The following is a 19,912-nucleotide window of genomic DNA, read 5'->3' on the forward strand; positions in this document are numbered from 1 at the left end:
TCATGAGTATCATGAAGTTGTAGTCATCGTTATCATGAGTATCATGAAGTTGTGGTAATCGTCTTCAATAGTATTTTAAAGTTATAGTAATCGTCTTCGTGAGTATTTTAAAGTTATAATAATTGTCTTCGTGAGTATCATGGAGTTGTAGTAATCGACTTCATGAGTATTTTAGAGTTATAGTAATCGTCTTCATGAGTATCATGAAGTTGTGGTAATCGTCTTCATGGGGATTTTAAAGTTATAGTAATCGTCTTCATGGATATCATGAAGCTGTAGTAATCGTCTTCGTGAGTAGTAATCGTCTTCGTGAGTATCATGAAGTTGTAGTAATCGTCTTCATGAGTATTTTAAAGATACAGTAATCGTCTTCATGAGTATCCTAAAGTAATAGTAATCGTGTACATGAGTCTCCTGAATTTATAGTAATCGTCTTCATGATTATTCTAAAGTTATAAAAATAACCTTCATGAGTATCCTGAAGTTGTAGTGCTCATACTCATGAGTATCCTGAACTTGTAGTAATCGTCTTTTTGAGTATCCTGAAGTTGTAGTACTCGTATTCATGAGTATCCTGAAGCTGTAGTAATCGTCTTCATGATTATCAAGAAGCTGTAGTAATCGTCTTCATGAGTATCCTGAAGTTGTAGTGCTCATACTCATGAGTATCCTGAACTTGTAGTAATCGTCTTCATGAGTATCCTGAAGTTGTAGTACTCGTATTCATGAGTATCGTGAAGCTGTAGTAATCGGCTTCATGATTATCCTAAAGTTATAGTAATCGTCTTGAGGATTATCCTAAGGTTGTAGTAATAATCTACGTGGATATCCTAAAGTTATAGTAATCGTCTTCATGAGTATTTTAAATTTATATTAATCGTCTTGAGGATTCTTCTAAGGTTGTAATGATAATCTTCATGGGTATCCTAAAGTTATAATAATCGTCTTCATGAGTTTCATGAAGTTGTAGTAATCGTCTTCAAGAGTATCTTAAAGTTATAGCAATCGTCTTGATGGGTATAATGAAGCTGTAGTAATAGTCTTCATGAGTATCATAAAGCTAGAGTAACCGTCTTCAAGAGTATCGTAAAGTTATAGTAATTGGCTCGATGAGTATTTTAAAGTAATAATAATAATCGTCTTCCTGAGTATCTCAAAGTTATATTAATCGTCTACATGAGTATCCTGGAGTTGTAGTACTCGTATTCATGAGTATCCTGAAGTTGTAGTAATCGTCTTCATGAGTATTATGAAGTTGTAGTAATCGTTTTCATGGATATCCTACATTTATAGTTATTGTCTTCGTGAATATCATGAAGTTGTAGTAATCGTCTTCAAGAGTATCCTAAGGTTATAGTAATTGTATTGATGAGTATTTTAAAGTAATAGTAATCGTTTTCATGAGTATCGTGAAGTTGTAGTAATCGTCTTCATGAGGATTTTAAAGCTATAGTAATCGTCTTTATGAGTATCCTAAAGTAATAGTAATCGTGTACATGAGTATATGAAGCTGCAGTAATCGTCTACATCAGTATCTTGAATTGTTTGTTTGTTTGTTTGGAATTAAGCACAAAGCTACATAATGGGCTCTGCCCACCACAGGTATCGAAACTCGGTTTCTAGCGTTGTAAGTCCGCAGATATACCACTGTGTCACTGGGGGGCTCCTAAAGTTGTAGTACTCTTCTTCATGAGTATCCTGAAGTTGTAGTAATCGTCTTAAAGGGTATCCTAAAGTTATAGTAATAGTCTTCATGAGTATCCTAAAGTTATTGTAATCTTATCCGTGTGTATCCTAAAGTTATAGTAATCGTATCCGCGAGTATCCTTAAGTTATAATTAACGTTTTCTTTGAAGGCTCTCAAGTTAGTCAGTCAATTTATTATTATTAACTTGAACATTTGACTTATTTATTATACTTTTATTTAAAATGACACTAATAAAAATATAACTGTAACAGATAGTTTAAAATGAAGAGAGAGAGTTTATATGTTTTACAGTGACGTCTGATCTTGTTCAATATCTTTAAGTTCTATCAACACAAGCTGAAAATACTGTTACAATTGAGACACTAAAGCCCACCAGCAAAACCTCATAGTATTATTCTACTCTTACAATATAGTGTTTCAAAAAAGTGAGCCTGATAGTATTGTTCAACTCTTATTTTATAGTGTATCTAAAAAATAAACCTGATAGTATTGTTCAACTCTTACTTTATAGTGTATCTAAAAAATAAACCTGATAGTATTGTTCAACTCTTACTTTATAGTGTATCTAAAAACCTGATAGTATTGTTCAACTCTTCCTTTATAGTGTATCTAAAAAGAAACCTGATAGTATTGTTCAACTCTTCCTTTACAGTGTATCTAAAAACCTGATAGTATTGTTCAACTCTTCCTTTATGGTGTATCTAAAAAATAAACCTGATAGTATTGTTCAACTCTTACTTTATAGTGTATCTAAAAAATAAACTTGATAGTATTGTTCAACTCTTACTTTATAGTGTATCTAAAAAATAAACCTGATAGTATTGTTCAACTATTACTTTATAGTGTATCTTAAAAATAAACCTGATAGTATTGTTCAACTCTTACTTTATAGTGTATCTAAAAACCTGATAGTATTGTTCAAGGAGTAGTAATGGTCGACAATCTTTCACCAGGTACAGGTATTAGTAGTTATTTACTTACTGTAGTGCATATTAATACTAGAAATGAACGATCTAATAAAACCAAAATGTTGTTTTTATTTAATTTGTTTAATTAAATAAAAACAACATTTTGGTGTTATAAGATCATTTATTTCTAATATTAAGAAGTAGTGATGGTCGACAACTCTTCACTGGGAACAAGAAGAAGTGGATACTTTCTTCAGTTAGTAATTGCTGACATTGTATGTAATAAAGTCCTTTACACCAATATTATGAAGTTTGGTTGTCATTATAACTTAGGCACAACATCTACTGTAACGATATAATAGCGTTATTTATTAACTCTGGTTGTTTGGTACTATACGTTGTTTTACAAGACGCGCACTACCAAAATACATAACGAACTTTAATGTTTACTGTCTAGTAATACTATTTAAATATTGGGAAGTAGAAACCATCCATTTCCATAAGGTACTGAATAAAATTCCTTGTGTTGAGCTAAAGTTATTAACATTTTTATAAATATTAGTGTTTATTTTACCTGCTAGATGGAGGTAGTCATCAGTTTGATTAGCCTAACGTTCTGTGAATGACGTAAATCGTCAGAAGGCTTGGATTGTTGGGTGGTAGAGGAATAAGTGTGTTTAGGAGGAGGCGCATTACACGAAGCAAGAGAAGAGGTCTGGCCTCAGCAGTAATGGGTGGTCAGTTCACTGATTAACAATGGGGCGCACGTGCTGGCTTGGACACATCATAACCGGTGGTTCCATGCAGAATGATACTAAAGTTTCTCCAAAGGTCAAGAAGGAATCATGGTGGTGGTGGTCAAGACTGACCTTATACCTCTGTGTCGGAATAGTGGCTGGATTATGTTACATAAACTCTCTCTACGGAGACTTTGTCCACGATGATATTGTAGCCGTGACAACCAACCCCGATGTCTTGGGAAAAACGTCTTTGGTTCAAGTTTTCCTTGCCGACTTTTGGGGTAAGCCCATGTCAGACCCATCAAGCCATAAGTCATACAGACCCCTGACTGTCCTGACATTCAGGTAAGACAGCTTTATATATTTAACCAGACTAATCAAATTATAATAACACGTTATCCTGATCTACCTAACCAAACTACTCAAACTGTGATAACAGGTTATCCTAATCTACCTAACCATACTAACCAAACTGTGATAACACGTTATCCTGATATACCTAACCAAACTACTCAAACTGTGATAACAGGTTATCCTAATCTACATAACCATACTAAACAAACTGTGATAACACGCTACCCTGATCTAACTAACCAGACTAACCAAACTGTAATAACACGTTATCCCGATCTAGCTAACCCGACTAACCATACTGTGATAACACCGTGCCCCAATATAGCTAACCAGATTAACCAAACTGTGATATCACGTTACCCTGATCTACCTTCCCAGACCAAACAAACTGTAATAACGCGTTGCTTTAATCTAGCTAATGGGACAAAAGTTACCCTGTTCTAGTTACCAGACTATCCAAACTGTAATAACACGTTACACTGATCTAGCTAGCCGGACTAGCCAAACTGTGATAACACGTTACACTGATTTAACTAACCAGACTAACCAAACTGTGATAGTGATAACACATTACCGCGATCTAGCTAAACAGACTAACCAAACTGTAATAACACGTTACACTGATCTAGCTAGCCGGACTAGCCAAACTGTGATAACACGTTACACTGATTTAACTAACCAGACTAACCAAACTGTGATAGTGATAACACATTACCGCGATCTAGCTAAACAGACTAACCAAACTGTAATAACACGTTACACTGCTCTACATAACCAGATTAACCAAACTATGATAACACGTTACCCTGATGTAGCTAACTAGACTAACCAAAATCTGATAATACTTTTTCCTGATTTAGTTAACCAGATTAGCCAAACAATCGATAGCGCGTGTTTCCATGAATAATTAAGATATATCTATCTATAATTCTATTCTCAATAACATCTGTTTATGTGTATAAATTCCTTATGCAACACGTTTAATTGTAAATTAAGCTACTTAACAAACGACATCATGTCGTTATCTTCCATGGTGAGCCTAACTGTTGAATTTTCGGCCTCAGTTTGTGTATTAGCAAATATTCTGCTTTATACGGTAACTGTTCATCATCGGCCGTTGCTAAGGTTTTAAAATATTTGAAATAGACGACTACGTCATATTCCTGTAGGGCGTGTTTAAGTGCATTCGATCTGGTGGTGGATTTCATATTTACTTGATCTTTCACACGTGTTAACAGTTTTCGTTTAGTGAACACGATATAGACTTGCCGACAGCAGAAACAAGTACATTTATAAATTACATTTAATAAGATCGTTAAACCTAAACAAAAGTATTTGACGATTATACCCTATGAAGTTCATTTCTTAACTGATGTTTAAACATTAAAGAAGATGTACTCGTGTATGACAAGGTAATAAAAACAGGATATTTAGATAATTTGCATAATGATTATTTACTTACACTTCGCTTATTTAGATAATTATGGAGAATTCTATTAATAACATAAAAAAGAAAATATTTTGTTTCCACACGCTTTTTTTGCTGTTATTGAATTATTTATACAAGGCTTCTTAACTGCTAAATGTTTTTGTTTTTCTTATGAGCGATGGAACAAAGTTTTATGAAAGTTTTCTTTAAAAACATTTGGTACAAAACTTTTGAATTGAAGATAGTGAATGTTTTTTTAGTATACTTCATATATATATACATCTATACATATATAAACAGCTTTAAACGTGGCCAGTAATATAGATATTATTTATGTAAAACAGCTTAAAACGTTGCCAGTAATATAGATATTATTTATGTAAAACAGCTTAAAACGTTGCCAGTAAGATAAATCAAGGTGTCGTGTGGCCAAAACAACCTGCAGCACACACTGTGTGCTATTAAAAATATCATATTTATAAAACAGCTTTAAACGTGGCCTGTAAGGTATATATATATTATATGTAACACATTCAAACGTAGCCGGCTGGATCGTTGGTTGGTTGGAGTTTATTGTCGCAAGGCAAAAGGGGTTATCTGTGCCAAAAGACTGGTAAAAATACTAGAAGTTAAATACAATAAAAAAAAACGAAAACAAGTTAAAAGCTTAGCAATGCCCAAAAGTAAGGTAATAAAATTAAATAGAGTGAAAAAGGCCAATGGCCCATAAAAAGCTAAAAGCACAGTCAAGCTGGACATTGTCCCCATCGCCAATGATACTGTCCAACGTCAAGGGTAAACTCCCGGGAAAAATCATGCATAAAACGGTGACGCCGTTCGCAGTCGTAACGACGTCACGAAAGCAACACATGGGCAATTGAGACCTGAGCGTCACAAAGGCCACACATTGATAGATAAATCCCACATAAAAGAAATCGACGAGTAAAAAAACTGACCACTGCGTACCCTAAACAAGACAACTTTCTTAAACCGATCCTTATGGAGACTGGACGGCCAAACGGAAACATAAGGTTGGATCTGGTAAAATTTGTTATGGACGTGATTACCCCAAATTGACTGCATATATAGTCCACATATAGGACAGACACGGCTGTGAAAATGCCAGAGCAGACGGACTTAGCTGCGGTTTCAGTAAACTCGTTCTTGCAAATATCAACATGGCCAGGTATCCAGAAAAACGGGATAGAAACAGAAGAAGAAAAAAAGTAGGGCCAGTCGTTTCTGAATGTGAGAACTTATATTAAGTTATTCCGGGGGCCAGTAGAGAACTGGTAGAGAGTTGGTGTAAACAGTACAATTAGTGTACTGCTTAGCTTCTATGTGATACAAGGCAAGAGAAATGGAATACAACTCGGCAGTGAACCCAGAAACTGCAGAAGGAATCCCGTGAGTAACCACCGAGCTACAACAAATCACGGAAAAGTCCACAGAGTCACGTGATTACGAATAATCCTATCGGGAGTATCCGTCCTCCTCAGATGACCAGTGGGGATGGTAATGAGTCATGGTCATCGGACACGTCAACTTCATCCAGTGATAGACCAAATTTATCCAGCTGTGAAGGAGGAATGGCAGACCATCTATTTCCAAAGGAAGACATAACCCCATGTGGGATGCCATGGTAAGGCTTGAGGTATGATAGCATACTGCAGCGAAAGTTGCAAGCGTCGGAAGTGAGGAAGAGGTTAACTGGAATCAGTGTTCAGACTGTGGTCTGGTGAAGTGTGGACAGAACCCGTGTTGAGCTGAGCCCCAGATAATGTACAGGGCCTAACATCTTTATGCAGAAAACTTGCCATAAACATAAACCAGAGACCCATAGCTCTGCTTGGATCGTATAAGGGCACGATAGATCTTGAGCATGGAACATCTATTCATTTCCCAAAAGGTGGAAGAAATGACACAGAGGATGTTTAGTGCTGTTGTACACTTGACACGAAGCTGCTTGATATGAGAAATGAAAGTAAGCTTATGATCAAAGATAAGCCTCAATAATTTCGTCTAAGGAACCACGGGACGAGCAACACCACCAAAACGTAGCTCAGACTAGCTGTGTAAACCCTGTTGGTGGCAAAAATCAATGCAAATGGTTTTAGAGAAAAACAAGCTGAAACCGTTTGCTGTGGTCCCCCCCCCCTCAACAAGCGAGTGAAAGCAGTCTGAAGCTGCTGCTCCATAAATCTCATGTGGAAGTTGTCAAGATAGAGGCTGTTTGCAACAGCAGGAGGATGTTTTTTAGTGATAACATTGATCTTTATACTGAAAAAGATGACACTCAAGACACAACCCTAAGGGAATCCAAGTTCCTGTGTGAAAGAACGGGACAGGGTCGAACCCACATGGACTTGGAATCTCCTGCCAAGTAAAAAACTACAAATAAAAATGGGCAAATGGACACACAGCCCACACGAGTGGAGGTCCCTGCAAAATTCCAAACCTCCATGTAGTGTCACAAGCTTTCTCAAACTCAAAGAGGATAGAAACAAGATGTTCTCTCTCGAGGAAAGTTACCCTGATCGAGGTTTTGAGATGAATCATGTGGTCCATGGTAGAGTGCTGTCAACAAAAATTACATTTGATGGGTGAGAGGAGTTTGTGTGATGCAAGGAACCGAACAAAACGTGCATTAACCATCCTCTCTAAAACCTTAGAGACACAGCTAGTCAAAGAAATAGAACAGCAATTAGAAAGAATCTTGGAATCATTCCCCAGCTTTGAAAAGGAAGAAGAATAGCCTCACACTAAACCTCAGGAAATGCAATATCCTGCGAAATCCGGTTAAAAACAACCAATAGAAAAGCAAGAGAGGCAGGGGAGAGATGATAGTGCAGCGTCTCCTAATGAGCATCTTCTGGACTAACTGATGATTTGCCATATCGATGAAGAGCAAGTGTAGATGGGCGATTGTAATCATAGAGAGGAATTGCCCAAAAGGTAAGTGGTGATCTCTCAGCCCGAGACTTGATGGCGATAAAAGAGACAGGAGTGCTGGAAAGGTGGGAAGAGCACTCCACAAAAGTATCAGCGATGCTCCATAAACAGCAACTTCCTGGCCATTGGAGTGCAAAATAGATAGGGATGGGAAGCATACTTCTCACTGAACTTCCAAATCTTGTCCAAGACAACTTTGGAACTGGTGGTAGAAGAGATGCTGCTAGTGAACGCAATGCAGGATTCTTTCGGGCTTTGATGCCTGTGCAGCCAGGCATGAGCAAGAGCCTGCTACTAAGCAATGCGGTTGAAAAAATTGTGACACATGCATAAATATATCCCAGGCCAGTTTATAAGCCTTTCGTGCCTGCTGGTAGGCAGGAGACCACCATGGATAAGGATACTATGGGAAATGTGTCGAGGTATTGGAGACAGAATAAACAGCTACTAGAATTATACAATCTGGATGCAATGGTTAGGACAGAGACAGGAGCAGATGTTAACTTGTCAATTTTTGCATCCACAGAGAGCAAAATAGTCTTTACGTGGTGAGAGAAAGACTCTGTTGGTAGTATGGAGAGATCTGTCTGTATTCCCAATGTAGCAAATAGAATTGTGTTTAGCAGCATATGTCCGATATGGAACAGGAGACAACAACTTCAGAGCCTCGGGGTAAGAAATGTAGTCTACAGTATATAAACGTTGTACCTCACTTTCCTCCACCCACTTAGGTCAAGCTCGAAAGTATGAGAGGTGGGAACCACCACAACAGACGCAGTGAGGGCCTAGTTAACGCACGTAGGCGTCATGATCTTTGCCACCACAACGAGTGCACGTCAAAGAACCAAGACAAGATGCCTTATAATGTCTGAATCGCTGACACTGGAAACACCAAAGAGGATTAGGAATATTAGGCTATACCTTACAATTTAGATAACCTGCCTTGACAGTGGCAGGTGGACGTGGCGATGTAAACGTCAGTATAAGAATAGTGGTAGGCAGCATAATTCCTTTAGTTATGAGTGAAGATACGTCGCACAGCAGAAACTATTTGGGTGGAGAAACCAGGGAGGATCACTGACTTAGAGATGTTCCTTAAATCCCTCTCAACAATCGCTCCTCGGGAGGAATTCAAAGTAGCATAGGGAGTAACCTCAATATGTATATCCTCAAATGCCTTCTTAGTCAGGAGGAGTTCGCTGTGTTTTGGTGTAGATGTTTCCATCAAAATGTCCCCAGAACGTAGCTTCTTAACTGACTTTGGAGAGACAACAAGACCCTCTAATCCCTCCTGGATGAAAAGGGAGACATTTGCCCCAATGATTTCTCAGTCAAAGAATGAAGGATGAGAAAACGAGGTACAGGAACAGTAGGAGATGGGAATTGAAGATCAGAATCTTCCAACAGTAGGGGATGGGGATTAGAGATCAGAATCTTCCAACAATAGGAGATGGGGATTGGAGATCAGAATCTTTGAACAGTAGGAGATGGGAATTGGTGATTAGAATCTTCCAACAGTAGGAGATGGGGATGGGATATCAGAATATTCCAACAATAGGAGATGGGGACTGGAGATCAGAATCATCCAACAGTAGGAGATGGGGATTGCAGATCAAAATATTCCGACAGTAGGGGATGGGGATTGGAGATCAGAATCTTCCAACAATAGGAGATGGGGATTGGAGATCAGAATCTTTCAACAGTAGGAGATGGGGATTGGAGATCAAAATCTTCCAAGCGTGGTCGCTTACCAATTAACGAGTTTCTTTAAGTTTTTTCATGTCACCGGTTTGGGGATCCATAAGAAAATGAAAAAAATCAATATTCACAGACCCCCACCCATCATGGATCCAAACAGTAGGATGCACTACAATGCTAAAGAAGGGCATAGCAGCGACACCAGGGTTTTGTGGGCACTATACCCAAACACTAGCATCAAACACAAATGTCCACAACACCCGTTGAGAACGTCCAACAGTTGTACTTAGTTGACCATAGCCCAACTGGACCAGCTTTAAACTGGCCGGTAAGATAGATATTGTATACAGATAAAACAGTCTTGAACGTGGACGGTAAGATAGATATTGTATACAAATAAAACAGTCTTGAACGTGGACGGTAAGATAGATATTGTATACACATAAAACAGTTTTAAACGTAGCCGATAAGATAGATATTGTATACATATAAAACAGTTTTAAACGTGGCCGGTAAGGTAGATATTGTATACACATAAAACAGCTTTAAACGTGACCGGTAAGATATATATTATATAGATATAAAACAGTTTTAAACGTGGCCGGTAAGATAGATAATATATACAGATAAAACAGTTTTAAACGTGACCGGTAAGATAGATATTGTATACATATAAAACAGTTTTAAACGTGGCCGGTAAGGTAGATATTGTATACACATAAAACAGCTTTAAACGTGACCGGTAAGATAGATATTATATAGATATAAAACAGTTTTAAACGTGGCCGGTAAGATAGATAATATATACATATAAAACAGCTTTAAACGTGACCGGTAAGAGGGATATTATATAGATGTAAAACAGTTTTAAACGTGACCAGTAAATAGATATTATATAGATATAAAACAGTTTTAAACGTGACATATAAAACAGCTTTAAACGTGGCCGGTAAGATAGATATTATATACAACACATAAAACAGTTTTAAACGTGACCGGTAAGATAGATATATTATATATATAACACCTTTAAACGTGGCCGGTAAGATAAATATATTATATATAACAGTTTTAACCATAGCCGCTGAGATAGGTTTAATATGTATAAAATTTTTGATATATATATATAACAGTTTTTAAGCAAAATAATTTTCCACATGAGAGTGTTTCTTATTATCATAATACAAAGAGAAAATTTGTTTTTAGGTCCATGAGATTTTATCTGGTAATAACAAAAACTCATCGATAATATATTATAATATATCGATAATATAAATAGTTATATTAATTACCATTTATGTCTTAAATTGTTCTTCTAATTGAAACTGAAATTAATTTAATATCCGTTTCACGCTTCGTGAATGGTTTTTAATGTTATTTGATGACGAAGAAAAGCAGGTTGTTAATAATGAGATTTAGTCCCAAAGCTAGTTATATACCTACAGTAAAAGTACTGAGATTAGGTATTTTTCTGACCATTAGTTTTTAATTTTTACACCATAAAATATTTTAATTGCCTCTAAAAGAGTTCTGATTTTCCCATCATACAATACCTAATAGATTCTAATTTTCTTATCTTTAGTAAATCTCATTTTGCAACGCTGAAAATAAAAAATAAACTGAATCCTCACCCGTTTCTACAGTTTATTAATATTTGAAACGTATAATTATTATATTATATATTGAAATTTATTTTCAAATGGCTTCGTCGTCTTACTGTACACAACAGAATAAGAAACTGCATAAAATTACCTTAAAACATACGTCAGAATTTATTTAGTTGGATTAAGTCCATTATTTAAAAACTTGAACTACGTAATGGGATTCCTATGTAAGCTGACACGTCTACAGATATAAGATTGTGTCCCTGTTCAGTAGTAAAGGTAATAAAACAACAAGAACAGCAGTAGAAATTGGAGATTCCTTCATTAAAACTGTTCTTCCTTCTAAAAATTAAAAGATAGTAATAAACAACAACATAAAATCATAAACAACGTCTAGAGTAACGTTGTAACACAGAGAATCATAAACAATGGTCCTGTAAAACAGTGTCTCTTGAGGTCTAGACACACGTTCTAACACACAGAAACATGAGCAATGGTCCTGTAAAACAGTGTCTCTTGAGGTCTAGACACACGTTCTAACACACGGAAACATGAGCAATGGTCCTGTAAAACAGTGTCTCTTGAGGTCTAGACACACGTTCTAACACACAGAAACATGAGCAATGGTCCTGTAAAACAGTGTTTCTTGAGGTCGAGACACACGTTCTAACACACGGAAACATGAGCAATGGTCCTGTAAAACAGTGTCTCTTGAGGTCTAGACACACGTTCTAGCACACGGAATCATAAACAACGGTTCTGTAAACCAGTGTCTCTTGACGAATAAAACACACGTTCTAACACATAGAATCACAAGCAATAGTCCTATAAAACAGTGTCTCTTGACGTCTAGAATACACGTTCTAACGCAGAGAATCATAAACAGAGGTTCTGTAAACCAGTGTCTCTTGATGTCTAGACTACACGTTATATAAAATCACAAGCAATAGTCCACTACTAAATGTTCTATTTAGACAGACGTGTCCACTACTAAACCTACGGACTAGAAGGACGTGTCCACTACTAAACGTACTGACTAGAAGGACGTGTCCACTACTAAACGTACTGACTAGAAGGACGTGTCCACTACTAAACCTACTGACTAGAAGGACGTGTCCACTACTAAACCTACGGACTAGAAGGACGTGTCCACTACTAAACCTACTGACTAGAAGGACGTGTCCACTACTAAAGCTACTGACTAGAAGGACGTGTCCACTACTAAACCTACGGACTAGAAGGACGTGTCCACTACTAAACCTACGGACTAGAAGGACGTGTCCACTACTAAACCCACTGACTAGAAGGACGTGTCCACTACTAAACCTACTGACTAGAAGAACGAGTCCACTACTAAACCTACGGACTAGAAGGACGTGTCCACTACTACTAATTGTGTATTATAAAACGTTGTTCGTTTGTGGATATAAATATTTTATCACTTTTAGTTTCGTGTTGCTTGAAACTACAAAACCGTCATTACGAAGACTGTGATTTTAGTTTTGGTTTTAGAGAATCTTAGACTAAGTTTTGGAGCTGATTTTGTTCCTTCTAATCAAATTCACTGTACCTTTTACAGCGTCTTCTACGTTAATAATGTAAGATGATCAACATAATCAACATGAAAAGAAAGATTACTTAACGTCTTAGGACAAAAACTGTAATAAATTCATATTATAATCAAAAATAAATATAATATTTGAACACACAACGGCATACATTTTAAAGACCACAACACACAGTGTAGTAAGCAGATTATCATTTGTTCAGTCTTTCAGCAAGAACGAAAAACGGTGAAAATGAATCAGGTAGTGAACTTTCTGCTGCGACAAACTTTAAAAATCATCGCATGATTATGATACGATCTTACGCGTTGTTACGCTATGGGGATACATGTGTTAGATCACTGAACGATCAGGGAGGTGTATTGATGATGTCCCTAGAGCTGTCATACTTTTAATAAGGTTTAAATCGATGGTTGATCAGGGAGATATATGGATGATGTATCTAGAGCTGTCATACCTTCAATAGCGTTTAGATCGATGGTTGATCAGGGAGATGTATTGATGATGTATCTGGAGCTGTCATACTTTTAATAAGGTTTAAATCGATGGTTGATCAGGGAGATGTATTGATGATGTATCTAGAGTTGTCATACCTTCAATAGCGTTTAGATCGATGGTTGATCAGGGAGATGTAGTGATGATGTCCCTAGAGCTGTCATACCTTCAATAGCGTTTAAATCAATGGTTGATCAGGGAGATGTAGTGATGATGTCCCTAGAGCTGTCATACTTTTAATAAGGTTTAAATCGATGGTTGATCAGGGAGATGTATTGATGATGTATCTAGAGCTGTCATACCTTCAATAGCGTTTAGATCGATGGTTGATCAGGGAGATGTAGTGATGATGTCCCTAGAGCTGCCATACCTTCAATAGCGTTTAAATCAATGGTTGATCAGGTAGATGTATTGATGATGTCCCTAGAGCTGTCATACCTTCAATAGCGTTTAGATCGATGGTTGATCAGGGAGATGTATTGATGATGTCCCTAGAGCTGTCATACCTTCAATAGCGTTTAGATCGATGGTTGATCAGGTAGATGTAGTGATGATGTCCCTAGAGCTGCCATACCTTCAATAGCGTTTAAATCAATGGTTGATCAGGTAGATGTATTGATGATGTCTCTAGAGCTGTCATACTTTTAATAAGGTTTAAATCAATGGTTGATCAGGTATACGTAGTGATGATGTCTCTAGAGCTGTCATACTTTTAATAAGGTTTAAATCAATGGTTGATCAGGTATATGTAGAGATGATGTATTTAGAGCTGTCATACTTTTAATAAGGTTTAAAATCAATGGTTGATCAGGTATACGTAGTGATAATGTATCTAGAGCTGTCATACCTTCAATAGCGTTTAGATCGATGGTTGATCAGAGAGATGTAGTGATGATGTCTCTTGAGCTGTCATACCTTCAATAGCGTTTAAATCAATGGTTGATCAGATATATGTAGTGATGATGTCTCTAGAGCTGTCATACTTTTGATAAGGTTTAAATCAATGGTTGATCAGGTATATGTAGTGATGATGTATCTAGAGCTGTCATACTTTTAATAAGGTTTAAAATCAATGGTTGATCAGGTATACGTAGTGATAATGTATCTAGAGCTGTCATACCTTCAATAGCGTTTAGATCGATGGTTGATCAGAGAGATGTAGTGATGATGTCTGTAATACTTTCAGTGTAGATTTCTAATCAGATCTTTACAGTCAACTATTGTTCCATGAAATTTCTATACCTGGTATACAATTAACAATTACTTGTTCTGTAACCCTTCAAGGACAAATGGTGTTTAGTGTAACATTTCATGCATCATTTAACAGTAAACCTTCAGTTAACACAGCTAATTCAACAGTTAATACACGCCAGTATCTTCGTTTAGTAGAAGAACAACGCCGTACGTTATCAGCCAACTGTTTAGTATAAAGACAGCCTGGAATTATCTCATAGCGGTTAGCAGTCAGAAAGGAATGCGATTGGAACGTGTATTACGAACACCTCATTAGCGACGACCGTGGAATATCTAAGATGTATTTTTACAGTTTCTCTAATTATATCTTTCATTAGACACAAAGTTTCTGATCCAGACTTATTGATTCGTGTCAGAATCAGCGAATCACAAGTGTTTCATAAATTTAGTCTTCGTTCGGTAAGTTGGAGAAACTAATTTCATCTAAGAGGCAGTCTCCCTCTCGGCTATTAGCTTAACTCAAAGCCCGCAGATTGGAAATCCATAAGAGGCTCTGTGCAGCAGACCGAGGGCAATGTGATAAGCCCTCATTTTTCCTGTTTACAATTAAGATGGCGCTGACAGAGGTTCATCTGGTTCGATAACTTAATATTCATCGTTTCTCGGAGTATTTTATACAATACGGGGGGGAAAATGAGGAAATGAACATACCTGCATCGTTTCTCGGAGTATTTTATACAATACGGGGAGAATGAGGAAGTGAAATACCTGCATCGTTTCTCGGAGTATTTTATACAATACGGGGGGGAAATGAGGAAGTGAACATTTTTGTCCAGTTGTAAAAGAGAAAAATTACACTTAAAAGTTAGAGAACGTCGTACGTGTATCATGTATCACGTGGTAACACGTACATGAGGCCTAATGGTTGACATATTTAGACTGTGAATCCGAGAATTGATGACTCGCATCCAGTTGCTGCAAAAAACGCGTACCTTACATTTTTTCTTTGGGTGCTTCACAAGAATGACGGTCAAATTACACTATTCGGTTAGACAAGAGTAGACTATAAGTTGGCGGGGACTAACAGTTCAAAATTTAGCGACTGCATGCTCTCTCTGTATCTTCGCGCGAAAATTCTGAAACAAACTAACATGTATATGATATTTTACAATTTGACAGAGCAAAGAACAACCAACACGTTGCTAACGAAGTTTAGGGTGAAATGTCTTTCAAATGATAGTGACTGAAGTACGAAGAATATTTTCTGTTATAATAACAGGTACTTCAAAGTTTGTTAATTTTTCTCGCAAGATACTAACTCGCACTGGTGTGATTTGAGTTAACTCTTAAGTTCATAAACATTATGCTAACGTTGTTAGCGTAATGAAGGTAGGATTGATGAAAATAATCAGTTAATTCTTGTTATCTAATCGAGACTAGTGGTTAGACTATTGGATTGAATATCGGAAGGTCCAAGATTCGATCTCGCGACATTTCATTAAAAGCTCTAGATACTTTTAATTTTAGGCGCGTTATGAAAATCTCAGTCATTCACTTTATTTATTCAAACCCTAGCCATAGAGGCGGCGGGTGCTTCTAACTGGTTATCCTCCCTCTGGTCAGCAGTTCTAAATTAAGGATGGCTATGTCTCAATCTAAGAGATCTTTCTGCTGGCCGTTTAGTCCAAGTGTCGAATGAGATATCGCTTAAGTTCAAAATATCAAGTATACTGTTGCGTCAGCGAGGTCACGTGACTAGTATCACGCCATGTACTTCTGGAACCTTCGTGAATTATCGGGAGACTACTAGATTGGGGGTAGTCTGGTATATATAAGATGGTCACAACGTGACGGGACAATGAGTAATTGAACTGCAGTCAGAGAGTGTGTAATTGAACTGAGTTGAAGTTGAGCACGTGAGACGTTCGTTGTTATAGCGTTTGTTATAGAGCGACTGTTGAAATTAAGTGTATCGTAAAGTTGTATTCGGAAAGAATAAACCAGTTTTATTTAAGAAAGGACTTGTGTCGCTAAAGTTTCGTCGGAACGAAGTTACGGAAAATTAACTAACGAACGGAGACGTAACAATACTTATTATACATTACAAATGAAGAAGGTGGATTTAATAATGATTATAACTATTTAAATAAACAACAAAATATAGTCATTGAAAACGAATGTTTTGTAGTAAAACTAAGGAGGTTAAAAAACATTCGTTATAAAATTGGCTAATTTTCCAAATGATATTCGGAAATGACATCTAATTTGTGATAAATCGCCTATCTTTTACGCGATGTCCGGAAGTGACCTCAATTTAGATAACGAGCTACACATCGTAAGGGTTCGACTCTTGATTTAAAAACAGTTATTGATGTTGATTGTAGATGTAAGTACTCAGGAAATATATATAATTAGAATGTTATTCTTACTTATCCCTAACATTGTTTTATTATTAAATGTGATTAAAAGTAGGATAGGTCGATTAGAAGTAAAAAAGATTAAAAATTAAAGCACCGTATGAAACAAGTCGCTCTAATACATCATGCAATAGAGTTGATTACCAGAAAACTAAAACCAGAAGGAATTTATATAGGTTGTATTAAATAATGGTTGGAAACCTTCGTTGTAAAGTATATTTTCTGTAGAAATGTCAATAATATATCACAAGAACTGGCAAGCTTAGCAGAATTTATATCTAAATCTATAAACGAAATTTTCAAACTCAGTACGTTTAATAGATAGCAATAAATTGATGGGATGTAGGGGATGGAAAAAAAATCAGAAACTAGAGAGCATTTGGGATGGAAGGAAAATCTGCATTACCCGTTCCTCCATTCCCCCACCTAACGTATATATGCATCCACCCTGTGGGTGGTTGAATGATCCCATCAATTTTAGAATAAAACTATTTATTGCTAGTTTCTGCAATTTACTTTTACGATTAGCATCAAAGGTGGCGCCAGCTATTGATTGATATGCGTATTAGGCAATATTAAACAATCTGTATCATTGCATATCGTTTGGGCTGTAACTAATCATTTCGGCTCTAGGTTTGAAAGGCATATCCTAGGAGTATTGAAGTGGTTTGGTATGCAGGCCGGAAGACGGAGAGGAAGAAAGAAGATGAAAAAAAAAATATTTTTTTGCTGCAAATTTTCTAGACGTCAAGGAAGATTAGCGGATCCTTAAAGGCAGTTTTATACTCAATTAGCGAAGGGCTTTCTGTTGTACCTTTGGCTAGGTTTTGTCGATGTCTTAGCGTGCGCGCTACCGTGTTCCGTGAACCGGATTCATCCTTATATAGGGGTCGCTACCGTGCTCCCTGATACTTGAAATACATATCAACCGTACAGTAAGCGAGAAGTTATTTTCTCCCTACGGCTCCTAATATTCTGATCACTTTAGGAACATTTCTCTCTGTGTGTGTGTGTGTGTAATGGCGGAGATTCAATCTCGGGTCTTTTAAACGGAATTCTGGTGCGTTTACCAGTATACCCAATGTAAACGTGGAGTAAACGGCTATGCTTCTTTAGAATAGTCAGTCACTTTGCTATGTAAAGCTAACGCATGCGCAGGTCGGTAAAAAGTAACAATACTTTAATTAGTTCCCATTTCTTCTGTTTACCTGACGTCACGAGAATTCGCCTCTTTTTTTTTTTTTTTTGAGTTGAGATGGGAACGATAGTTTGAAAGCCAACTGTAACACTGTAATATTGATATTCTACGGTCAATCGATACACACTATTAACTTCACGTGTGATTAAATGTTGCTTATGAATTTTAAGAAAGTGTTTCCAACAATAGTACTTTCAATTCGCATTAACGAAGAACATCAGTATTGAACAACGCTTTTATTTTAATTTTCTGAATTTCGTTATGAATTATATTTATTTGATGTTATTTGTAGGCAACGTGAAATAATCATACCCACGTAACTTGAAGATATATCAGAGAAAGACAAAAACTGTTTAGAATAGTGGATTGTTTGTATTCGCAGGTGGAACATGTTGACTGGGAGAACATGTTCAGTTAACTGTTTAGTGGATTGTTTGTTCACTTAATTGTTAGTATAGTGTATTATCTGTATTCGCAGGTGGAACATGCTGACTGGGAGTTAAATCTTCAGTTAACTGTTTAGTGGATTGTTTGTTCACTTAACTGTTAGTATAGTGGACTATCTGTATTCGCAGGCGGAACATGCTGACTGGGAGTTAAATCTTCAGTTAACTGTTTAGTGGATTGTTTGTTCACTTAACTGTTAGTATAGTTGATTGTTTGTGTTCGCAGGTGGAACATGCTGACTGGGAGAACATGTTCAGTTAACTGTTTAGTGGAATGTTTGTTCAAATAACTGTTTAGTATTGCGCAGGTGGAACATGCTGATTGGAGAAGAATGTTTGTTCAGTTATCTGTTTAGTGGTTTGTTTGTTCACTTAACTGTTTAGTGGATTGTTTGTTCATTTAACTGTTTAGTGGATTGTTTGTTCACTAACTTTTAGTATAGTGGATTGTTTGTATTCGCAGGTGGAACATGCTGATTGGAGGAGAATGTTTGTTCAGTTAACTGTTTAGTGGATTGTTTGTTCACTAACTGTAAGTATAGTGGATTGTTTGTATTCGCAGGTGGAACATGCTGATTGGAGGAGAATGTTTGTTCAGTTAATGTTTAGTGGATTGTTTGTTCACTAACTGTTAGTATAGTGGATTGTTTGTATTCGCAGGTGGAACATGCTGATTGGAGGAGAATGTGTATTCAGTTACCATTTGATAAATGTTCTCCTCCACGTGATCGTGACATCATTATTTACCTACATGTGTTTGGACATTCTTCGGTGGTCTCCAGAAGCTACTGTAACCGCTGGCCTTCTGTTTGCTTCCCACCCCGTCCACACTGAAGCGGTAAGTGGTCACTTGGTCAAGTAACCTTAAGACGTTAGTGTCAAATTGTCACCTGGTCAGTTACCGTTAAGACTGATGTGTGAGATAGTTGCCTGGTCAACTCCCGTCCACACTAAAACGGTAAGTAGTCACCTGGTCTGTTTCCATTAAGGCTAATGTGCCAGATTATCACCTGGTCAGTTACCGGACTGAAGTGTCAGATTGTCACCTGGTCAGTTACCGTTAAGACTGATGTGTCAGATAGTTGTCTGGTCAACTCCTGTCCACACTGAAACGGTAAGTAGTCACCTGGTCTGTTTCCATTAAGGCTAAAGTGCCAGATTATCACCTGGTCAGTTACCGTTAAGACTGATGTGTCAGATAGTT

General features: G+C 37.0%; 1 protein-coding gene across 1 annotated transcript; it reads left to right on the plus strand.

Moving 5' to 3' along the window:
* Positions 1-3,273: 3,273 nt before the first annotated feature.
* LOC111083385 (transmembrane and TPR repeat-containing protein CG4050-like) lies at positions 3,274-19,211 on the plus strand. Its single transcript, XM_022379883.1, has 2 exons — positions 3,274-3,701; positions 19,172-19,211. The coding sequence occupies exons 1-2, from the start codon at positions 3,373-3,375 to the stop codon at positions 19,209-19,211; spliced, it is 369 nt and encodes a 122-aa protein (XP_022235591.1). The 5' UTR covers positions 3,274-3,372.
* Positions 19,212-19,912: the final 701 nt, after the last annotated feature.

Source organism: Limulus polyphemus, unplaced genomic scaffold, assembly GCF_000517525.1.
Source record: "Limulus polyphemus unplaced genomic scaffold, Limulus_polyphemus-2.1.2 Scaffold9325, whole genome shotgun sequence".
Taxonomy (NCBI): Eukaryota; Metazoa; Arthropoda; class Merostomata; order Xiphosura; family Limulidae; genus Limulus; species Limulus polyphemus.

What these genes read in the sequence shown, in the direction of transcription:
- LOC111083385 (XM_022379883.1), top strand. Translation starts at nt 3,373, where the DNA reads ATGGGGCGCACGTGCTGGCTTGGACACATCATAACCGGTGGTTCCATG. An exon ending in CTGACTGTCCTGACATTCAG is followed by an intron (nt 3,702 to 19,171) that starts GTAAGACAGCTT and finishes TTGTATTCGCAG; the next exon opens with GTGGAACATGCTGATTGGAG.